Here is a 15,453-nt window from a genome sequence, read left to right as displayed (position 1 = left end):
CTGCTTCTGTCAGGTCTGGGGTCATGCTGATGTTGACCCGGGGCCGGGGCCAGGTGGGCATATCCCCCACACTGGGCAGCATCAGAGGCCCAAGCTGAGTTCCTGTATCCCCCACCCCCCGCCGCCTGAAGCAGTCTCATTACTCTCTTTCCAAGTTGATGTCAATATACCAGCCCCTGCTTTGTGGCCTTCATGTGGGCCAGCCCGGCTGTGCTGTGGCAGGTTCCAGACAGCCAAGCCATGAAATCCAAAGCAAAGTGAGCTGACAGCACCCAAGGGAGACCGTCTGGATGAAACTTGGGCCAGGGAGGGCCCGCTCTTCCTCTGGGGTGAGGCAGGCCACTAAGCGGAAGCGGTGCTGCTGTCCAGCAGGAAGGTGATGGTGTGCTTCAGCTCCTGGGCCTGCCGGGCACAGGCATGTGAGGACAGGGCTCCCAGCCAGCCCTCACCTCTGCCCCCGCCCACACCACGCCTGAGCAGTGGGCATCGGCCTGGGCCCAGCCTCCGGCCATGCCAGCCCCAGGTGAAACACTTGCCAGCTTCCCAGGTGCTCAGAGGCCCTGGCCACTCACCTGCGGCAGCTCAAACCAGATGGTCTGAGGGCTGTCAGCTGAGCCATAGTTGAGTTCCAGACCAGGGGGCTCCCCTTCCTCCAGGGGGCTCAGCACGCGGAGCCTTTGCACATCCCTCAGGGCGATGGAGCAGCACGGAGTCTGGGGGCAGCAGAGACAGAGCTTGGCCCTCTTGGGAGGGGTCAGTGTGGGTGGTGGGACAGGAGTGACCCAAGGGTGCCCAGACCCACATGGGGACAGGTGCCTGGCCCACCTGGGAGCTGGGGTCCATGAAGATGAGGTGCTGGCGGTTCAGCCCCAGGAGGCTGGGTCTGGGCAGGGCCAGCTGGCTCACCCGAAGCACCATGTAGACGGTGTAGCCGAAGAGGGGCAGCTGGCTCACGGCCTCTGGGATGGACGGGGAAGACAGGGGTTCTGGCTACTGGGCCCTGGGCCCTGCCCTACCTGGCCCCCAGGTCAGGTGAGAGGAACAGGACAGGTGGAGAAGTTTCCTCAGCCCCTCCACTCTCACCCCTTCCCTCCTGGGCCTCCCACCTTCTGCCGCTGCCCCAGTTACCAGTGCCCCAGACCCACCGATAAAGCTGATCTGTGCTTCCTGGGAGCTGCATCCTTGCAGCTGCCTCAGCTCCTGCTCCATTAGGCCCTTTAGGGTGACCACGTTCACCTGCTGTTGCAGTGGCTTCGGCAAGTAAGCCAACAGGTCTTGCCTAGGACACAGCCAGGTCAGTCAAAGCCGGGCATACAGCAGGTGCTAAGTAAATGAACCAGTGGCGACTGTGGGTGAGACTGGGGACCCAGACACATGAATGAGGCGTGGTCCCTGCCCTTGAGCTTGGGGTGAGGAGGGCAGGTGTACACAGGGCCAAGAGGAGTATTAGTCAAGTGGCCTTGACCTTGGAGGATGTGGGGTGAAGGAGAGGCCCTTAGGGTGGGTGCTGAGGTGGACCTCTGCAACAGGAGGGACAAGAGAAGCGACAGGTATGGGGGTCATCTTGCACTCACTCTGAGAGGAGGTCTTTGTGGGCCCTGCTGAGGTGCTGGAGGGCGGCCAGCCTGGCAACTTGGGCATATTCCTGGGCGCTGACCACCAGCTTTCCCTGCAGGTAGTCCCGCTGTACCTGAGAGGGCAGGTCAGTGAGGGGGCAGCTGTGCCCTAAAGCCCCTACCAGTTCCTGCCACCATCCTTTCTCCTTGGGAGGAGCGGGGCTTGGAGGTCCCCCGCCCAAGCTGGGACTCGTGGTGGGGGGCGGCAGATGCCAGCGGCACAGCCACTTGGGGGCAGGTGGAGCTGACCTGGTTGTAGTGGGTGGTGATGTAGGTGGGATTATCGAAGTGCAGCCGGCTCTCCCAGCTGAGCCGCCGGCTGTGCAGGCTCACATCCTTGTCCACGACCATGCTGTTGAGATACTCGTGGGGCCACAGGGGCCGCACCAGCTCACCTGCACGGGGAGCCAGGGTTTGCAGCCCGCCCAGCCCTGCCCGCAGCTCTGCCACCCCAGTGCGGGAACTGCCTCCCTCGTGGGCTCAAAGGTGGACCCGGCATCCTGAATCCAGCCTGGCCATGCGGCTCACCTTCCCCTTTGATGAGGAAGAGGGCAAATTCCTGCACTTCGCCAGGGTCCAGGATGCCCATCTTCCCGCACAGCTCCTCCAGCACTTCTGCTGCCACCTGGGCATGTGGACAGGGCCATGATGGCGGGGGCTGGTGGGGGGGCCCAGAACGGGTGCCCACAGCTTCCCTGCCTCTCCCCAGCCCCTCTGGTGGCCCTGCGCTTACTGTGAAAGTCTGGATGTTGGTCTTGTACTCCACACCCCCAGGCAGGTGAATTAGAAGCCGGCGGACCATCTGCCCTTTCTGCCAAGCATGTGGTGGGGTCAGTCCACCGGTGGACAGCGGCCCCAGCCTCCCCCCGACAGGGAGCACCAGGATGCCCAGCCACCTATACCCCCAGTACCAGGAAAGCCTGCATTTCACCCGGGGCGGGCAGCCGCCGGCGGCCCCCATATTTGACTGTGCGCTGGAGGTGCTCCTGGCTAGTCCGGGCCAGCTCTGCAGGGAGGAGCCAGGCTGGGGTCACGAACATCTCCAAACCCCTCCCCAAGCAGCCACGCCCCCAGCCTGGAAGCCCCTCCCAGAGGCACCTTGACTCTGGCCTGAATCTTGCAGAAACTTGGTCACGTAGGGCATCAGCGTGGATGACGGGGGGAAGAAGCCAGTGAGGAGGCTGAGGAAGCGCCAGCCTCGAGCACAGAGTTCCCTGCAGGGCAGGGAGCCTGGGCTCAGCCTGCAGGACCACAGCAGTGGGATGCCTGCTGCCCCTCCCCACGAGTCCCCCACACTCACGGCTGGGGGTGTCCCGTGACCTGCTTGATGACCTGGCAGTAAATCTCATCCCTGAGGTTCTCCTTCTCACGACACAGCTGTGGTGACAGGAAGGGCAGAGGCAGTGGGGGAGGGCAGAGCTGTTGTGTGATGGAGTGAGGGATGATGGCATGGGGTCTGAAGTCAGGGACAAATCCTGCTAAGGGCTGTGGGCTGGGGGCCAAGGCGAGGTGGCAGCCCGGTGGTCATCTCTCAGTCTTTATCTCACTCGGCATAACAGCATCTGCACAACTGGTCATTCTGCAAACCACTGTCTTCATCTTCTGGGCCGAGCTCGGCCTGTCCTCCGCCTTCTCTGGTCCCTCTGTCTTAGTCACCTCTGCTGGCTCCCCTTATCTCCTTGATCTCTAAGGGCTGTTGTGCTCTTGGGCCTCTGCCTACACTCGCTCCCTGATGCTCTCAGCTGCTTCCATCTGCTGGTGACCCTGGTACCTGCCTCCAGCCCAAACTTTTCCCTTGAACCCCAGGCCCTCCTCTTGGAAGTCTGGGACTTCAGGCTTCACCTCTGAAACTTCCACCAGCCCAGACCCACTCCTCCCTCAGGCTTCCTAAGCAAAGACGGTCATTGCTCTGGCCAAGGCCTCAGTGGCATCCTTGGCCCCTCTCTTACACCCCACATGCAGTTCCTCACAAATCCGCTCCTCTAAGTCTTTTGTCCTCTGCTGCCTCCTCTGGGTCCACACCAGCACCTCCTTTCACCTGGGATCATTTCAATCACCTCCTTTAGTGCTTACGCCCCCAGAGTAGCAAGCAACAGCCAGAGCGACCCCGGGAAACACAAGCCACATCTCTCTTGAAAAAATCAAAGTCCTGCCAATGGTTCGCAAGGCCTGCCATGACAGTGACCCACTGTCCCTCCCAGCCTGCATCCTCCACTCTCCCTGTAGCTCACTGGGCTCCAGCCATGCTGGCCTTGCTGGTGCTAAGGCTCACCCTGTCATCAGGACTGTCACCCCTGCCCCTCTCTCTGTCCACATGTGCTGCCCCCAGTGCATACATGCCTTTACTCCCTTGCTTCCTTCAGATCTCTGCTCCAGTGTCACCCTGTCACCAAGCCTTCGGCACTATAGCAGCCGCTTCCCCTGCTTTACTTCCCATGGCACATTTTACTCCCAGACACACTGCATCGTGGTTTACTGTCTCCTCACACAAGATGGTAAGTTCTGCAGGGACTTAGCCTGCTTGGCTCACCGCCATGCCCCCAGCATATAGTACATGCTGAATAAATACTTTTGGATGATTCAAATGAATAGTGACCAAGGGAGGGGGCTCCCACTCAGGCCCAGGCAGAACAGGAAGGCACCCTTAGGACTCACTGTGTCCCCCCCGCCGCCCCCAGCTTCCAGCACACACAGCTCTTGCTCACCTTCAGCAGCTCGTAGACGAGCTCCATCTCATCCTTGCCCCGGGGTTTAGACTGGTCCCCCATAAATTGCATCAGAGCTGCAGGCAGGATGAGAAGTGTGGGAAGCCGGGCTGGGGGCCCGGCCCTGGCTTGCGCTCTCACCACACAGGGGCTTCTCCTGCCATCTCATGCCTTGCTCTCAAAATGTGTGTGAGCCAGGCAGAGCGGCCATCCCAGCTTTACCAACGAGGAGACAAGGCTCAGATTCTATGGGTGCCTGCAACCCCACACGGAGCCCAGTGAACTGGACCCACTGCTGCCTTCCAGCCCAGACGCCACACGATCCATTACCCCTTAGGTGGAAGTAGAAGTGGGTAAGGGCCATGGGGGCATAGGGACCATCAGTGAGCTACCTGGAGTTGGCAAACTCAAGGGGAGATGGCGACCAGGCACCTAGGTCCAAGGCACCGCAGACTTGGGGACCCAGGATGGCCACTCACCCTGGAAGCTTTCCACAGCCTGCCTGTTCGTGTCCTCATCACTAAGGCTGATGAGCGATTCCTGGATGGGAGCCTGTAGCCAAAGAGGCTGTGCTGTGGGCCTGGGGGCCACGGAGGCCAGAAGGCAGGTCGACTGGCCCGACTCCTCCCCACCTGTCCCCCTACCTTTGTGTACTGCACCAGGCTGGCCGTGGCCTTCCCTTTAGCACCTCCACTTGCCTGGTCCAGCCTGAGGGGGCAGAGAGGAGGACAGGCCTGCTTGCTCGGTCCTCTGGCCACATCCCAGGCTATGTAGGGAGGGTGCTAAGAGCACTGGCCTGGTGGCTCTGAGCAGGGAGGCCCACTTCCGGGAGATTGCGGACAGAGGGCTGGGCCCAGGGTACTCACAAGGTCTTGGGCATCCGGAAGTATTGCAGGGCAAACTCCTGCATGGTGTAGCCCATAGGCTGAGAGGCAGAGGCCACAGAGAAGGGTAGGTTGGTGGCCTCCGACTTGTCACTGTGTGCCCGGCTCTGGGGGCGGGTGGGACCCTGGGAGCATAGGAGACCTGGTGCCACCTGACCGCCCACTGGCCTGCCCAGAGGCCCTGCCCCAGCCCCCACCCCAGCCCAACCCTAGAGGAGCAGGCTGGGCGGCTGTAGTGAGCACACCAGCAGAAGTCAGGAAAGTCAAGGGCTTTTTATTGAGCATCTTCTAAGGCAGCACGGAACTAAGTATGATAAGGGACAGACACACAAGGGGCAGACAGCACAGGCCCTGCCTGCAGGGAGCTCACAGTCTTGCTGGGGAGACAAGGCAGGAAACAGGGAGAGGGCCAAGGGGCGGCATCAGCTCTGTCCACCCAGCAGCAGGAGGGTCCTTGCTGCTCTGGGACATTCGAGCCCTTTCCTTCCTTGACTCCTAGGTAGGTCTTGCGTCCACCTCTCCCGCCTCCCTCACCTCCAACGCCCTCTCCCACGAAGCCGGCCCCGGCCCCGGCTCTCTGCGCTGCAGCTGACTCTTGTTCTGGCCACTCCTCTGCTCCCGTGAGAAGGAAAAGTCTGGAGCAGCAGCTGGCTGCACGATGTCGGCAGGAAAGAGTCCGGAACGGCCCCCGATGGAGCCAAAGTGCCAGCCTGGAAGGCATCCACGGACGGCGCCTCACCCACCTGGCCTCTCCGCCCCTCAGAGGCTCCGCCTCACGCTGCCCTCCCTGTGTCAGCGGACTGCTTGCCCCTGGGGAATACCTGGCTCCAGCGTGGCCACTGGCAACAGCTTGATGAGGTCCCCACGGTGGAAACTGAGGAGGCTGTGGTCATCAGTGATGTAGCTTCGCAGGGCAATGACGTAGCCAGAGTCCTGCAGGCAGGAGGGTGAGCAAGCGAGGGAACAGCCAGCCTACCTGCGAGCCCTGTCCTGCCCGACCCACCTGCTCCCCCTTCCACTAGCTCATTCTCACCTGAGCACCCCAGAATTCCAGGGACATACCCGGGACTCCCAACCCCACCCTTGGCAGCTTGAGGGAGCTTGGCTGACAGCCCCGAGATGAGCCAACCCAGAGAGGGCGCCATGCAGCATTGGTGGAGGCCCCCTACCTGGGCAACCCCCCACTCCCCGCTTGCCTTCTTGAGCTCACTCAGGAACAGCTCAACCATGGCCTTGATGGCACTCGCCCGGGCTGTGTGCAGCACCAGCTGCTCACTCTTCAGCGACAGCTCCAGGGTGGAGCTGCCCCGGCACTCCACGCCCAGCACCTCCGCAAAACTGTGCACAGGGTGGGGGCGTGAGCTGGGGGCCATCTCTCCAGCCCGCTACCCCCACAGCCGAGGCTCACCTGTATGAGCGGAGAGTCTTCAGCTGGTCGGGAAAGACGCTGGGGGCTTGGGTCACCTTGAGCAGTCTCAGCCCGCGGTGGGACACACCCAGCAGCTGCACATCGCTGCCACTCTCGCCCTGCCCACAAGGTGGGGTCACAGACCGGTTGCTGGGTCCCTTCCACCAGCCAAGATGCCCTGGGGCTGCTCAGGGCCCACACTGTTTTGGTCCTTCCACTCCCCCCAGCCCAGCTTTCATTCCTGCTGCAGAAGGCCCAGGCTGCGTGCTGGGACCCAGGCTGGGGTGCTGCCACCCCAGCCCTACCCCCACCTCACTGACCGAGACGGGGAAGATGCGGGAGAAGTAATTGGCCCAGTTGTCCCTGGCGGCCACCACAATGCGCTTCTTCACACTGTCTTCAGTGGTGACGAGTGAGTCCAGACCCACCTCCAGGTCTCCTGTGGGCAGTGACAGTCCCAGACTGTCCTCAGCCTCCCTCACAGGGGGGACCCCAGAGTTTGCTCCCTCCCTCTGGGCAGGCCCAGCCCCCCGCACTCCAGCTCCTTGACTGCAGGGTCCCTGGACCATACCCAGCAGGTCTTTCATTTTGCGCCGCTCGTCCTGGGAGATCCGGAGGCAGGACTCGGCAAAGGTGTCCCTCAGGATCTGGGGACAGAGCCAGGTGGTCACCACCTGGTCCTGATGCCAGTGCTCAGCACAGAAGCAGCCACGCACAGGGGAAAAGCCAGAGAGCCCGTGGGCGTAGCTGGAGCAGCAAGGGATGTGGGACTTCCAAACCCAGGGTCTCAGTAGTCCAGGTTCCCACCTGCCTCCCCTAACTGCCTGCTGTTACTCGGTCAGTGGAGATAAGTTTCTCTGAAGAAGCAGAACTTAGTGGGGGGAGGGGGGTCTACTGTAGATCTGGGGGACAGGCGTGTTCCTGGGAGCATCCAGAGATGACAAAGGAACAGGCACTAGTGAGCGCCCGCCGTGTGCTGGAGCCTGTGTTGGGTACTGTATACGCCTTAGTTTCAATCCTTTTTATAGGCCAGCAATGGTCCTTACTCGTAGGGATGTCATGAGGCTTACATAAAGGAAGCCAGGGCTCAAAACACAGCGCACGCCCCATCGGCGCTGGCTGTTTACTGGGCCCCTCGCACTGGCGGTTGCCTGGCCCAGGTGTAGGTGTGGTCTGTCGGTACCTGTTGCAGGTGGGCTGGGCTCTCACCTGCTCACAGAGGAGCCTGAGACTGTAAGGATGGCTGAAGGTCTCCCGGGGGTAGAAGACCTGGAGGAGGGCATGGGAGAGTGAGAGGCGACATGGTGCCCCGCCCAGCCCCGTCCTGCCCCACCTCTGTCTCCCAGGTCAGACAGAAAGCCTGGCCTGGGGAGGTGGGTAGTGTTTGTGTGTGGGGAGCAGAGACTGGGGTCTGAGGCTGGGTCTTCCCACAGCCTGCTGCCCTGTCCCCAGCCCAGAGAGAGGTCAGGCTACGGCCCGGCCCTCGTGCCCACCTCCTTGCGTAGGAACAGCCTCCAGGGCACACTGGCGTAGGAGAAGCTCACGCTGCCAGAGGGCACGAGCAGCTGGGTGCGGGTCCCCTCGTCCCCCATGGACTCCATACAGCCTGGCAGAGGGAGGGGTGTGGGCGTCAGCTGAAGAGCAGCCAAAGCCAGAATAATGGGGGCTCAGACAGAGAAGACCCCCATCTCCCTGGAGCAGCTCGCTCAGCCTCCGCTGCCTCTCTCCCGCCCACAGGCCCACCTCCTGCCTCCGTCTCCTGTCTCGGACTTTCCCCGCTGTCCCTGACATGCATGGGCCCTCCCTGACCACGTCAGCTGCGCCTCTAAATTCCTGTTGGAGCCTCCAGGTCCACATCAAGGACAACACCCTGTGTGTGACAGTCCCTCGGTACCACACAGGCCCCGGGGGTGGCCAGGCCCCGCCCTGGGAGGGGAATGCGGAAGTGGGGCTCTTCACCTGTGGCTCCAAAGTCCAGAAGCCCGAGCAGCTGATCCCAGCCATGAGCGCCAAGAGTCTGCTGGGAATCGTACCCCCATCCCAAGGAAGCCCACTGCGTGGGGATGTGGGGTTCCTTACCACGAGGCTCAGCTGAAGGAGTCCCCGGGTCCCCAGGTGGAGGCAGTGGGGGTGCTGGTGGAGGTGGGGGTGCCCGGGCAGTGGGTGGGGTCTGGCCAAACAGCTCCCGAAGGGGCCCCTGCTTCTCCCTGATGGATTTGGAGGTCCCGGGCCGTGGTGGAGACTTGGTTCGAGGGGCCACAGGTGGTGGGGGACCCTTCCCTGGGCTGGGGGACCGTGTCTGTGGAGGCACAGAGAACGCACACCAGCTGTGTCTGGGGAAGGCCAAGTTGACCCCCGAGAGCCTTGGACTCCCGAATGGAGGAGCCATGCCCTGGACGGGATGGGACGGGCCTCACCGAGGTGGGCGAGTGGGCATCACTGATCCCCAGCTTCGCCAGAGCCTCGTCCTTCGGGTTGTTTTTCTTTAGGAACGTTGTGGCGGGCTTCCTGAGAGAGGGAAGAGGTCAGGAGTCCGCAGGGTGACTCCCCGGGGAGTGGGCAGTGCTGGCCACGCCCAGGCCCACCTGGACGGCTGTACAGGCATAGGTACGGGGCCTGGGCGGCTCTGGTACATGCGGATGATGTTTCGGATCTCCCTGCTGGGCTCTGCCTTCCTGGGTGGCTGGACGGAGCTGCGCACCACCTCAGGCCCTCCCGGCACCGCCTTCCTGGCCGGTTCAGCCTCAGCCTCCCGAGCAGCCCTGGCCCCACCTTGTGTCAGTGGCTTCTTCCCTACCGAGGGCGGAGGAGGGGAAGGCACTGACCAGGAGAACAGGAAATACGTGAGACCCTGTGCAGAACGGTCAAGTCCAGCCCTCCCCCGTCTCCCCGCCACCTGTGCTGGGCTCCGCCTCCTCCTGGTCCTCCTGTTCCTCCCCTTGGGGGATCTGCACCTTGGCAGGAGGCTTTACCATCTTCACCTTGATCTGCTGCTGCCCTGTAAGTGACCAGATGGCCTGTCTGTCACCCTCCACCTGGCCTGACCTTCCATGCTCCTGGATAGGTCACACTGACCCAGGGGAGTAGAGTGCACCCTACCGCCCCCTGGCTGGGCTGGGGTGCTGACCGAGCTTCTGCGTGGGCCTGCCACCCCAGGCTCCCTCACCGATTTGCTGGAAATAGTCGCGTTTCTGCTGGAAGCTCTTGGGCCGCTGGGGCTTGTGTTCCTCCTGTGAGGTCTCCTGCTGTCAGAAAGGGGAAGTGAAGGAGCAGCCCTGCCAGCCAAGTCGCCACCCTCACAGTGAACCCCTGGAATCCCGGAGACGGGAGCCTGATGGCATCTTTTCTGTATCTTCCCACACCTCCAACCCCATGTCTCCCACCCCCAGAGCCCTGAAGCCTGCTGCCTCTCCCAGGCCCCGCCCTGGGCCAGATCTCTGCTCCTCACCCTCAGGCAGGCACCCACCGGCTCCAGCTCGCACTCTGGCTCCTCCTGGGGGGCTGGGGGCTTCTTGGGTTTGGGGGAGATGGCTGGAGTTGTGGCCGAGGAGGTAGCTCCAGGGGCCTGGGCCTGGCGCTGGCGCTGCTGTGTCTGCTGTTCCAGGGACAGGCTCATGGCCTGGGCAGTCATCTGCTGGGCCTGAAGCGGGAGGGGCAGTGGGTGGGCCAGGTAAGCGCTGGCCTGGCCCTGCCCCACAGACCTGTCCCTGCCAGGCAATCTGGGGGCCATGCCCACCCTCACCAGGATCAGCGCCTGCTGGTTGATGAAATTCTGCTGCTGGGTCGCCAGCTGTCTTGCATCCACACTGGTAAGCAGGGGCTGTGGCTGTGGCTGTGGCTGTGGTGGCACCACCATGGCTGCAAGTGTGGCAGGTGGGCAGGGCAGGTGAATGCTATGGCCAAGCTCACAGCCCTCCACCCAATGTGTCCTCTGGGCCCCTGACCAGATCCTCCCTCCTCCAGTGCCTCCCTGAGAAGGGACCCAGTGACCCAGCTCAGCCTTACCTGGCATGGCGGGGACTGCGCCCACTGCTGGCATCATGGGCATGGGTGCAGGCATCATGGCTGGCTGGTATCCAGGCATCTGCATCATTCCTGGGTACACTGAGGGAACAGGGTGCTCCCAGGTCATCCATGTTGGGCCCAAAGACCGCCTCCCTCCAGCCCCAGGCCAAGAAAAGAGTATGGGCCACCAGGGCGCAGGCTGGAGCTCTGACCCCAGGCCTGGGGCTTCCCAGGCCATGCCTGCCTACGCTGCTGGGCCAGGGAGACCCTGGATGGGTGTCTGGCCCCGCACTCACCCATGGGGTAGCTGCCCTGCTGCATGGGCCCGATGGCGCCCCCTCCTTTCATTCGGCTGCTCAGAGCCCACCCTTGCTCCAGATCCTGAAGAGACAAAAGCCACAGGTCATAGGGTCAGAGCTAGAGCCATGGGAGAGCTGGGAGGGGCCGCAGAGCCCCAGTGGGGTAGGGGCAAGGGTGGGGTGGGTGTGCGTGTACAACTCTCACCCTGAGGCCTGGAGAGAGGACTGGCTCGAAGAGGTGGTCTAGGAAGCCATCCAGATTCCCTGAGGCCCGGGACTGCCCTGTGGGGCCAGAGGAGGGTCAGTGCCACCTGCCTGGGGCATGGGCTTCCTGTATGCCCCCATTCCCAGCATTCTGCCAACCTCGGTGTGCCTGCTCCCAGCCTTACCTGTGTGACTCCTGCTGGGCAGCGTCGGGGCTGGACCTGGAGGGGGACCTGGGGGTAGTGAGGGAGCCTGGACACCGGGGGCGGGGGGGATATCCTCAGCTCTGTAGGAGACAGTAGGTCCAGCTAAGGGGGTGCCCTGGCTGGGGGTAGTGCCCAGGCTGAGGCAAGGTATAGAAGCTGCTGTGGGGGTTGTCCCTTGGGGGCAGGGGGCTGGGCCTGTGGCAGCAACTATAAACCCCAGGGTATAATAGGGTGGCTGTGGAGTCACCTACAACAGGATAGGGATAGGAGCAGGTTGGGGACAGGGGTGCTGGGGCAACACCTACAAGTTTCGGGGGGCAATGGGGTAGCTTTGGGGACCAGCCGGGTCCCCTAAGTCCTCTGTTTGGCCGATCAGGTCCAGCACGAAGTCGCAGCCAGCCAAGTCATGCCAGGAGTCCCTGGAGTGCAGTGACACAGACCAGCCGCGGGGGGGCCCCTCCAGGCCTCTGGGTGGGACAGAGGTGTGCAGTAGAGGAGTGGTCAGCCAGGCAGATGACCACCCCCAAAGGGCAAGGGGGAGGGGGCTGAGGAAGGGGAGGTACTTGGGTGAGGAACCCAATTTTGCTCAGACAGCTTTCCTTATTTGCAACTCACAACCCTCCTACTTAACACATCAACTCCGATATTCGCGTTTATTTGTTCACCTATTTAATTAGAACCTGGACTGTGGGTATAATCTCCACTCTTGCTCCCCATCTCGCATTTACTGTCTGGACCCTGCCCACTAATCCCCACACCCCATTCCTGGGGGAGCAGGCTCTGGCCTTGGGCCTTCAGGAGCCGCTGCAGGGGGTGGTTGGTGGGAGAGTGGGCTGGGGGGGCGAGGACGCAGGAGGAGGACGGGACAATGGTCAGTGCTGGCCACACTGCCCCCCACCCCGGGGCCCCCATACCTGCTCTGTAGAATCCACCCCGCAAATTGCTCCCCCGTCGTCCAAGACTCCACCTCGGCCGAGCAGCATTCCTCTGTGGGGATGCAGGGTGGGGGCCGAGGGTGAGAGACAGCAGGGTCCACCCAGGCTGGAAGGGGCTGCTGTCCCCATGGGGGTTCCAAAAGCAGGACAGAAGGGAGATCAGGGTCACAGGGGGTGAGGCAGGAAGGGGGTCCAGGGAGGGGGAGGGGGAGGGCTGGCTCCCACTGTGAGCCTGGGGAGGCCTGAGCAGGAAGCAGGCATCACCATTGAAAGTGAAGACGTCCAGTGCCATTCGGCCCCGCCGCCATCCGGCTGTCCACTCGAGCTGGCTGGGCGGGTGGGCCCGTGTGATCCCAGGGGCCAGCCACGCCTGCTCTAGAGCCCCTAGCAGCTTGTGTTGGCACAGCGCTGCCATGCCCCTGGGGGCCTGGTCGGATACAAATCTGTGGGGGGGACAGCACAGAGCTGCTGTGGGGGCAAGGTGGCCCGCTGACCCCACCCGCCGGGCCTCCACCCACTACACCCCTTACTTGAGCAGTGGCTTCTGCAGGGTGGGCATTGGGGGAAAGGCACTGAGCAGGATGGCCATGAGGGCCCAGCCGCGCTGGTTCTGCTGCTCGTCCATGTTGTGCCAGAGCTGGGCCACGAGCTGGCTGAAAAGCTCATCCCGCAGTGCTGGCCGGCGCTGCCCCTGTCTCACCAGGTACGTGCCCATGGTCTGCTCCTGCCAGGGCTGCAGGGACCCGTCCCCTAGGAGCCGCAGCATCTGTAGACACAAAGCGGGGCAAGGACAGGACATTTGGGGGCCCCGTGTCCCAGCCAACACCCAGGAGCCAGGGTCCCGCCCCTGCACGGACCCATCCTGTCCCCTCCCCGATGTGTCACTCACCACCTTGTTGATATCCAGGGCATGCTGAGGGTTCTCACCATCCAGCCGGGTCAGGGGCTTGGCCAGCAGCTGCCCAGGGCTGGGCAGGGCTGGCTCCTGCAAGGAAGGAGGGTGACACAGCATCTGATTAGGGGCTGGATACAGCCCCAGGAGAACCCATGGGAATATTACCCTGGGAGACGGAAAGGGACTGGCGTGGAAAACCATCTTAAAAATGCAGCTTAATTGCTTGTTCTGATTAGAAAATTGATGCCCATGCATGCAGAAAACATGGACAAGGATAAAGAATAAAAACCACCACTAACACTCCACTGCCAGATACAACCACAGGTAACGTTTTAGCCTCTCTCTTTTTAGTTCTACTTTCTCTGCACAGATACATGCCTCCGTACCCTCCATTGTTTTTAACAAAATTGGGATCATACTCTTTGTGCAGTTTTGAATCCTGTTTTGTATCCAACGCTGAGCCTGGATAGCCCCTGGTCATTACACACGCTTTAACGACACTATTGCAACAGCAGGGCAATACCACCAGTGTGGCATCGCAGATCTGAATAACACTAGAGAGTGAGTCATTTACGTTCCGTGGATATTTTCTGATCAATGCAGCTGTATCATAGCCCACGACAGGAGGGGAAAGATAAGAGGAATAGACAGCTTCTGCCCGGTGGGGACTAACATCTGGGGAACTGCGAGGGTCAGCCAGGAAGGGCTGAACCTTGGGAGGCCCACCTGAAAGCCGCTGGAGACGAAGCTGGAGAAGGGGAACTGGTCGATATCCGGGGGGAGAGTGAGGCTGTACTGAGCAGGAACTTCCGGGGGCATGGCCTCGGTGATGCTCTGGGCCAGGGTCTGCTGACGGCCTGGGGACAGCACCAGAAGCAGCACAGAAATGCCCAGGTTAGGTACCTGGCTCTGGTACTGCCTCTGCCTCTAGCCATCACCATCAGCAACCAGCCACAGGCAGAGGGAGCTGGGCAGCGCGCTCAGGGGAGCCCAGAGCATCAGAGGGAGGGACCACAGGGACAGACCCTCTGCACAGTAAAGGGACCAGGGGAGGGGTCACAGCAAGAGCAACACCAGTCAAGGCTCACCTTCTGCTGTCCTCAGCATGACGGCCAGCTCGGCCGGGATCTCTAAGCGTCCCAGCTCCTGGCAGGGAGGAGCAATTGACCAGATACTAAGGGCTGGGCACAGGCACCCAATGTCCCTCCTTACCCCAGGTCTATAAACATCCCCTCCAAAGACCAAGGATTCTGACCCTGGACAGTCATACTGTCATACTCCTTCCCCAGGAGCCCTCAAAGGGAAACCAAGGGCACCCCAGGCCTCTTCTCAGGGTGCACAACAGATGCCCGTGAGGGACAGGACCCATGTTGGCACCCCTGCGGCCCCATGCTCCCCCTCAAGCTGTGCCAGGTTCAGCAGGTTCGTAACCCAGTGACACCCTCCAGCTTCCAGGCCACCTACCATGCTTGACATGTTCTCGGAGGCCCTGCCGCCGTGCCAGCCACGCCAATGCCCAAGCTGTCAGGGGAGACACAGGAAGGGGTGACATCCCCGTGAGAAGCCACCACGAGCCTCCTAGCGGCTCCTCCCCAGCTTGGCAGTTCAGCTGCCCCTTCCCGCCCTCTGGAGGCCCCGGCACCAGCGGAGGAACAAACACAGACCCAGAGGGGCCAGCTGCCTGTCCCCAGCCCCTCAGAACCCTCACCAGCCTTAGTGCTGTGGGCGTCACTGCCAGGGCACTAGGAAGAGGGCAGGAAGACAGGAAGGAATGGTCCCAGGGGACAAGGACAAAGTCCAGCCAGGGAGGGGCCAGAGAGAGGAGCAGTATGTGGGCACTGAACTTTGAGCTGCTTTATGGCCCTCCAATTGGAGTCATCAGGTAAGAGAGGGGAGCAGGTGAGCCCAAGGGAGGGCTAGACAGATGGAAAGACACCTTAGGCAGGGAGGGATCAGTGGGTCTGAGGGACAGGCAGGGATGAAGGAAGGGAATGACCCCCGGACGCCCCAGCCTACGCTGGCCAGGCAGACAGAAGTGGAAAGAGCTAAACCAGCAATGGTCTCTGAGGCCTTGACCTTGTGTGGTTGGGCTAGGAGGGTGGACGCTGTCAGGGTTCGGCCAGCTTGGGCAGCAAGGCGCCTGCTTCCACCCTGGGCAGGAGCCCCGCCCAAACGCCTCACCTGCAGTCTCTGCCGTCTCCAGAGCAGGGGCCGGGCCACCAGCAGGATGGTGTTCAGCTGTCCCAGAGCTGCCCGCCGCCGGAGGTAACGCTTCCTGAAAGCCGGGAAGGGGAGT

The 15,453-nt window shown here is 62.1% G+C and overlaps 1 protein-coding gene across 1 annotated transcript in view; it reads right to left on the bottom strand.

The window, feature by feature from the left end:
- Positions 1-6: 6 nt before the first annotated feature.
- The window catches only part of MYO15B (myosin XVB), a 32,282-nt gene continuing 16,835 nt past the window's right edge, over positions 7-15,453 (bottom strand). Inside the window, exons 21-63 of the mRNA XM_019644233.1 lie at positions 15,339-15,432; positions 14,622-14,678; positions 14,246-14,303; positions 13,884-14,014; positions 13,152-13,247; positions 12,793-13,028; positions 12,527-12,705; positions 12,242-12,314; positions 11,633-11,794; positions 11,307-11,407; positions 11,123-11,199; positions 10,915-10,999; positions 10,619-10,717; positions 10,356-10,471; positions 10,062-10,253; positions 9,780-9,855; positions 9,489-9,611; positions 9,199-9,433; positions 9,031-9,121; positions 8,696-8,912; positions 8,107-8,219; positions 7,823-7,882; positions 7,185-7,260; positions 6,934-7,052; positions 6,614-6,732; positions 6,402-6,543; positions 6,027-6,138; positions 5,740-5,915; positions 5,188-5,330; positions 4,966-5,029; positions 4,801-4,873; positions 4,322-4,398; positions 2,917-2,993; positions 2,715-2,830; positions 2,528-2,622; positions 2,350-2,427; positions 2,145-2,241; positions 1,866-2,011; positions 1,575-1,690; positions 1,146-1,279; positions 826-959; positions 573-713; positions 7-402 (exon numbers count right to left, since the gene is read on the bottom strand). Coding sequence (XP_019499778.1) covers positions 343-402; positions 573-713; positions 826-959; positions 1,146-1,279; positions 1,575-1,690; positions 1,866-2,011; positions 2,145-2,241; positions 2,350-2,427; positions 2,528-2,622; positions 2,715-2,830; positions 2,917-2,993; positions 4,322-4,398; positions 4,801-4,873; positions 4,966-5,029; positions 5,188-5,330; positions 5,740-5,915; positions 6,027-6,138; positions 6,402-6,543; positions 6,614-6,732; positions 6,934-7,052; positions 7,185-7,260; positions 7,823-7,882; positions 8,107-8,219; positions 8,696-8,912; positions 9,031-9,121; positions 9,199-9,433; positions 9,489-9,611; positions 9,780-9,855; positions 10,062-10,253; positions 10,356-10,471; positions 10,619-10,717; positions 10,915-10,999; positions 11,123-11,199; positions 11,307-11,407; positions 11,633-11,794; positions 12,242-12,314; positions 12,527-12,705; positions 12,793-13,028; positions 13,152-13,247; positions 13,884-14,014; positions 14,246-14,303; positions 14,622-14,678; positions 15,339-15,432 — 4,966 coding nt within the window. The 3' untranslated portion in view covers positions 7-342. The remainder of the gene's footprint in view (positions 403-572; positions 714-825; positions 960-1,145; positions 1,280-1,574; positions 1,691-1,865; positions 2,012-2,144; positions 2,242-2,349; positions 2,428-2,527; positions 2,623-2,714; positions 2,831-2,916; positions 2,994-4,321; positions 4,399-4,800; positions 4,874-4,965; positions 5,030-5,187; positions 5,331-5,739; positions 5,916-6,026; positions 6,139-6,401; positions 6,544-6,613; positions 6,733-6,933; positions 7,053-7,184; positions 7,261-7,822; positions 7,883-8,106; positions 8,220-8,695; positions 8,913-9,030; positions 9,122-9,198; positions 9,434-9,488; positions 9,612-9,779; positions 9,856-10,061; positions 10,254-10,355; positions 10,472-10,618; positions 10,718-10,914; positions 11,000-11,122; positions 11,200-11,306; positions 11,408-11,632; positions 11,795-12,241; positions 12,315-12,526; positions 12,706-12,792; positions 13,029-13,151; positions 13,248-13,883; positions 14,015-14,245; positions 14,304-14,621; positions 14,679-15,338; positions 15,433-15,453) is intronic.

The sequence above is a fragment of the Hipposideros armiger genome, unplaced genomic scaffold (assembly GCF_001890085.2).
Source record: "Hipposideros armiger isolate ML-2016 unplaced genomic scaffold, ASM189008v1 scaffold_87, whole genome shotgun sequence".
Classification (NCBI taxonomy): domain Eukaryota; kingdom Metazoa; phylum Chordata; class Mammalia; order Chiroptera; family Hipposideridae; genus Hipposideros; species Hipposideros armiger.
The sequence above is the reverse complement of the archived record's forward strand: the minus strand, read 5'-3'. Positions and strand labels throughout refer to the sequence as shown.